Source organism: Pinus tabuliformis, chromosome 3_2 (genome assembly GCF_031772625.1).
Source record: "Pinus tabuliformis cultivar Carrire ecotype Pingquan chromosome 3_2, CPIR1, whole genome shotgun sequence".
Lineage (NCBI taxonomy): Eukaryota > Viridiplantae > Streptophyta > Pinopsida > Pinales > Pinaceae > Pinus > Pinus tabuliformis.
In genome coordinates this window covers 746218226-746224887 of record NC_142302.1, presented here as the reverse complement: position 1 = coordinate 746224887, position 6662 = coordinate 746218226, and the positions used below count along the sequence as shown (strand labels likewise).

General features: G+C 37.2%; 1 protein-coding gene across 1 annotated transcript; it reads left to right on the top strand.

Annotated features, from left to right (window-relative positions):
- Nucleotides 1–337: 337 nt before the first annotated feature.
- On the top strand, nt 338–2621 carry LOC149182742 (uncharacterized). Its single transcript, XM_089418623.1, has one exon. It carries the CDS (start codon nt 670–672, stop codon nt 2032–2034), a length of 1365 nt encoding a protein of 454 aa, XP_089274749.1. The 5' UTR covers nt 338–669; the 3' UTR covers nt 2035–2621.
- Nucleotides 2622–6662: the final 4041 nt, after the last annotated feature.

Here is a 6662-nt window from a genome sequence, read left to right as displayed (position 1 = left end):
GGTCTCAATAGGTAGTATTACAGGTATTATAAATTTTTACATTTTTTTAATGAAGTTAAACGTCAAAACGACGGGTTGGGAAGGTATACCACGCGTCTAACTTGACGTGGAAAATTTTCTCCGTGCCGTCAAATACGTTCTAAAATCGAAAATACGTCCTGTGGGACGTCAAATTCCAGGCCTGCAGAGAGCGAGAAAGAGACCGCGCTCGACGATTCATAGCTGTCATTTGACAGATAATTTCAACCAGCACTGAGGTGTCGTCAGATTTCTGGTCCGACGTATTTGGAGGCACGTTAAAGATACAAGGCCAAAAGTAGTGGTTTGGAGTCAGATGTGCAGGCGTTTTAGGTGGGAAAACTGTATTCCAGATATAGGTAGCTGGGATTGGTACTGTCTTGTATGCTGTGTAGCATTGTGGCTGGGATGCAGAGGCCGATTTGCTGAGTGGTGACTTTGATTTCTCAGCTTTTTGTTCAGGATTTGTAGTCTCTGATTCTATTCTGTTGCATCTGTATTTGTATAGACATATCTCATCTCTCTCATAGCCCTTTGGGCATATTGTCAAGCTCTGAGACAGATTAATTTTGGTAACTTATTTGTTTTGCTTTTGTATATTGGTGGATTTGGAGAGGTAAAGAGGTTGAAGTGTGGGGTGTTGGAAAAAGCATGAATTCCCAGGCCCATGTTGCAGGGCTTAGGAGGTTATCTGCCAGGGCTAAGAAGGTACACAATCCTACCAAAACAGGGTCTCTTCACAAGGGACTGGATTCCTTATCTGTTTTTGCAGGGAAGGCTATTCAGTATTTGAAGACAAAGCACAAGGTCTCTATTGAGAAAGGTCTCTCAGATGAAGAATTGTTGAGAATTGAAGGTGCTTTTGGCTTCAATTTTCCACCTGATCTAAGGGCTGTTCTGCAGCAGGGTGTCCCTGTTGGAGGTGGGTTCCCTGATTGGAGGTCGGGTGGGTCTCAGCAGCTGCGCATGAGACTTAACCTTCCCATTGCAGGGCTTTCGTTTGAGGTGTCCCAGGATCGATTCTGGTGCAGGCAATGGGGTGACAAGCCCTGGGACACAGAAAATGCAGCTGAAATAGCGAGGGCCAAATTGAAAAAGGTGCCTCTCTTGGTCCCCTTGTATGGCAATTGCTATATTCCCTCGTCTCCAGATCTTGCAGGAAATCCTGTGTTTTTTGTTTATAATAGCGATGTGTTTTGCTGTGGTTTTGACCTTGGTGATTTCTTTGAGAGGGAAACTTTCGGTGTCCATGAGCCCTTGGATTTTTCAGAGAGTTTCAAGCATGCCCATGATGGCTTGAGGAGGGCTAGGTCAGTGGGTTTTCAAAGGAGGGCTGAATTTGAGCAGATTTCTGCCAAATTGGAGCACGAAAATTCCAGCAGGAACATTGAGGCATGGGGTAGAAATTTGGATTCCTTAGCTAAATGCTATGATGTGGTCTACAACAACAACAAAATTCTCACCAGTGTCGCCACTGTGCACTCCCCTGCGCCCTCAAAATCTCCAAGGTGGATAGAGTTTTGGAGTGATTTGGCAGAAGAGAGGTCCAATTCTTCTCTCCACATCTCCTCTCCTGAAACTTTCTTTACTTGCTCTAAAACAGAGGCTGATTGTAATTTAAATTTCAATTCAGATCTAGCCAAGGAACGAGCCTGCTATAATGGCCGTGCTGATTCTAATTTCTGTAAGCCCAAATGGTTGATGGACTACTTACAGGAGCTGACAACTCTGCTCATAAATGGCGGTTGGAACGAACAGGAAATCAATGGCATGATTCAGGCCCCATCCTCTCCATTGGGCACTGAAGATATATGTTTGGACAATAAGACAATTTTAGATGGCCTGCTAATGAAAGCAGATTCGGTGTCAAATTCTCTGAGAAGAGCCGGGTGGAGTTCGCAGGATATTGCAGAGATTTGGGACTTCGATTTTCCCACTAAAAAGCCCACCAAGAAATTCTCGCCAGAACTGGCGGGAAGGATCGGGAAACTCGCAGAAAATGTGGATCGAGGATGATTAAGGAATTGTCATATTTATGATTTCAATGAATTCTGTTTTATCAGAAAATAAACCAGAATTTTCTTCAAAAAATCACATAATGATTAATAGTTTCTTACCATATTATTCAACTTTGGAGACGATCATATCTCTGGTTATAAATTATCCAGAGATTTCTTGAGATACATGATGAAAGTTCATTGAAGCATAATCATTGTGGTAAGGACCACACTGAATTGCAGGCTGACGAGCTGTTATGAACCAGGTATCTGCCAGGGGTATTATTTTACATTTTTTGCGCTGGACAGGAAGTAACAAGTACATTTACAGTCCAAATATGGACCACAGATTTGAAATTAATTTTACTGGCTTATGAAGCTCTAATAAATCTTGGGACTCGTTTCTTCTAAGCTGACTAAGGCAGAAACCTGCGGGAGACTTTGGCAGGCATCGAGGATAAAGTCGTTCTTTGATGGGTGCAACTGACTTTAGGATTAGTGATTGCCATCATGATGCCTTACTACGCATTGAGGAAATTAGTTTGTACTTAACCCAAGTATTTATTCCTGTGTATTTTTTTAATTTGCTAGTAAGTGTGATTCAATGACTCAATTCTTTATCTGTTAAATTTAACACAAAATTATTTATTATTATGTTTTATGTTTTTTTCCGGGAGATAATAAGTATGAATTAAAGATTTTATTTATTAATTATTTTGGGAAAAAATCATTTTATTTATTATAATATTGATTTTTCTAGCTTTTTATAATATCAAAATTATAGTGAGTTTGGGAGACTTCTCTCCAAGCTTTTTGAGAATAAGAATAAAATCTTAAATCAAAATAAATAATTTGTTGCTTTAGGTCCCATAGACCAATGTTTAGTCTTAATGGACATTAACCACCACCATCATCATCAAAATAAAAAATTATATATATATATATAGATATTACATTTATAGAAAATTTCATATAAAATTACTTTTCTATAAAAATTACTCCTCTACTGCCTAATAATGAGTTAAAATTTAATTATTTATTACAACATACATTTTTTTAAATATTTTACTTTTAATAATTGTATCATATATATGATTATACATAAATGACTATATCATGGTAATTAGATATTTGTAATACACTTTATTTAAGTTTTAAAATTATTAATTATAAAAATATAAAAAACATCAAAAAGTTAAGATTGTAAATCTCTTTACATTTAAAAGATTCTAAGTAATGATTTATCTTAGTATCTTTGTAAGTGTGTTTTTGGTATTTTTTATTTTTATTATTAAAGTTAAAATGTTATATTAAAATTATCTTTTAAATAAATATTAATGGTATATATTAAATATATATTATAATGTTATTTGTTTTAGTGTTGATAATAGAAATAGATATTACATATTTAATTTATATTGGGTTGTAAAGGAATAAAAAGTAACTAATAGAAATAATGATTCAACTAACTTTCTTATTTTAAAAAAAAAAGTAATATGGTTTTTTATTTTAGATAATTTTGTCCAAAAAAGTCTGGGGTATTTATGGAATAAAATGTGGGGTGTGGGATAGGACCACCACTCCACTTAGAGGAACGGCTAGGGGGTGTGGCAACATGAACCCATAAAGAATGTTTATGATGCCATGGTTCTCGAGGTCTCGCCACATGTGAGCTACTCCCATCACACTCGATCTCACGCACAAATAATATTACAACTTTGAATGCTTGCTTCCCATCTAGACTACTCATAGGGCCTCCACTAGTGCAAAATTCAATCTAGTTCTAATGCAGATTATTGTACCCCTCCTCATTGCTCAATTCATATTTTGCACCTTTCTTGTTGGCTTCTAGAGTCTCTTGCCTAAAAACGGGCTTGGCTCTCATTGATCTTAATTGGGGTCTCTTGTCAGCATATCCCCATGAGCCTTGGCCTCTACCTTGGCCAACATCCATCGCTCCAAAATATAATGACATGCCCACACAAACTAAAGTTATGGAAACGATTTCCAATTGACAACCTGGAGAATAGTATTGGGAAAAATATTGGGGGGGGGAGGGTGAATCAGTGTTTTAAAAACTCACAATAATAATTTTCTTTTATGAAATATGTACGCGACTTTACTGAACCCAACTCATGTATGTACACGATTGTTGTAAAAGAAACTAGCGTATGCTTAGTAAACTTGAAAAACAACTAATTCTTTATTTGTCAAACTTAAACCAAAATGTAAGAGATTTATCAGGCATTTGATAAGAAGTAAGCAAGTGCAGTAAGAATATAATAAAGTATCACACATAAGAAACACACATGAACACCAGTATTTAAGGTGGAAACCCAATGTAGGAGAAAACCATCATTGTTGTCATCTCAGTCTTCAAACTTATTAATATCAAAAACTTCTTACATTCTTGTACTGGTGCAGACTCACGCTAGTATGCAGGCACGCACCCGCTGAAGGCTACAACCTTCACTCGTTCTCCAACTCCTATTGAAAGGGAGCTCTAACCCCCTGATTTGATTACCAACCACTACTGGAAGGAATCTTTGACTTCCTCATTGAAGGCTCCAACCCTCAGTAACATCCGTGGACCACATTTCATATATTTTCACATTGGATCCACCTTCTTTAATACATCATAACTTGTAGATCAACTAAAGAAAACACCAACTTAATTCAAACAAAACAATGAGATCACTGTAACCAAAACACATAACTAAACTCATAATATTTCATCAACACACAAAATCAACTACAACCCTAATCATTCATATGCCAACATGTATATGGTACTTCACTTAAGGCAACTTGCGTGTATACGCACTTTTCTGTAGAGCAACTTGTGTACAGATCTCAATATCCTAAAAACTTGTAATTATGAATCAGACACAGAGTTGATCATAGTTATTCTGAAATATTCTGTTAGCTTAAAGAACCCTCATACAGTTAGTAGCATCAATAATCTTTTCAACCAATCAACATGTAACCAAATTCAACTTCATCATTCAATCAATTCTACTTCAGACATTATCACTTAACCCAAATCAACATGAGGACGTCATTGACAGACAACAGAGATACAACAACACTGATTAGGTTGATCAGTCATTTATGAACATAAAACCTTCCTTTGTATACGTAACTTTGAAGAAACGAACATGTGTGTATACGCAACCTAACCGAAACCAACCTGCATACAGATCTGCAAATTTTGACCTAAAATTGCGCAACTCTTCAGAACTTCAGAAAGACCCAGATCATAATATTCATAGATAAAAACATGCATCAATACTTAGATCTAGTCAATCCATGAGCAGATCATACAATGGAAAGTCATTTCAAGTCTCATGACCCTGATCCATCATTGTATTCATCGATGCATAATTATTTTAGATTTATGTGTCAACTATGGCCATTACAATGCAAATATACTTCAAATTGAAGTATTCATCAAAAACCCTTTCACATGCTCACTTAGCACTTTGATCTTCACCTCCTTATATAGTTAGAACCTTAGCCAATACCATGGGTCAAAACTACACTAGTGCTGGTGGTAATCTTGGACAGGATCAAGTAACCATTACTATGATCAATATTGTAGGCTAATACCATGGTAAGGACCCTTGGTATTCTTAAATTAGGGCGCCAACATGTACACGACGTTTCTTCTTTGTACCTGCATATATACGCGACTTGGCCTTGAGGAACCCGCGTATAAATCTTCAAATATTCACCTTTATCAAACTTATGATTTTGATCTGTAAACCTTTGTCCCATCGTTCTGTTATTTTGTTCCATCATTTTGTCACTTCTGAACTAACCTGTAGATTCATCCAGTTACCATATACTTGTTCTGTTACAAGTGAGTTTCCATCAAGGACAAAAAATGCATCATAATGCCAACAAATAGGTTTTTCCATGTTGTTTCTTTCCCCTTGGAGATTTGATGCACGTGATGTTGCCTTCAATTTGAGGTCCTCCTGCATTCAAGACAAGTGCTTATTCCAATGTCAAACGCCTTCAACAACTATGCTTTCGATGATTTTTGGTTTGAAGAGCTCCCCCTCTCTGAGCTTTGCCTCCATTTTTGAATTTTCTACTAGTATCTCCCCACACAACATTCTCATGTAGCATATTCCAAACAATATGTGGCTTGCTTCAGGGCTTAAGCACTCTCTCTCGGGCATGTTCTCATTCCCTTGTCATTTTATTCAACCATCTTAGTGTCTCTCTCCTCGCTCCCTCATTAGTTGGCTCATCCTTTTTTTTTGTTTCTTGTTGTCCTTTCCCTACCTAGATCATGGCTACCTTTGATGCTCGACGACCTAGCCTTGACCCTTCTACACGTGGTTCCTCTCTTCACGCCTACCACTTGTGCCTCTCCACCTTTGACCACCTATTTTTCTTTCTTTATTGGGCCGTCCATTGTTCCTTTTTAGTGTGCATATGTTCGTAGATGAGAAACCTACTATGAGGAACAAACCTCATGGGGGAACATGCATATTCACCATGACCTAGAGGAAACTACTTCCTAGTTTCAAGATCTTACCCTTGGGCCCCATCCAGGATGAGATTTATTGGGTGTGATATATGTTAGGTCATTGTTCCAACATCATCATGTCAATCTGAAATATCATTAAATTCGAG

Excerpts from the sequence above, each read along its gene's own strand:
- LOC149182742 (XM_089418623.1), top strand. The coding sequence starts at position 670 with ATGAATTCCCAGGCCCATGTTGCAGGGCTTAGGAGGTTATCTGCCAGG.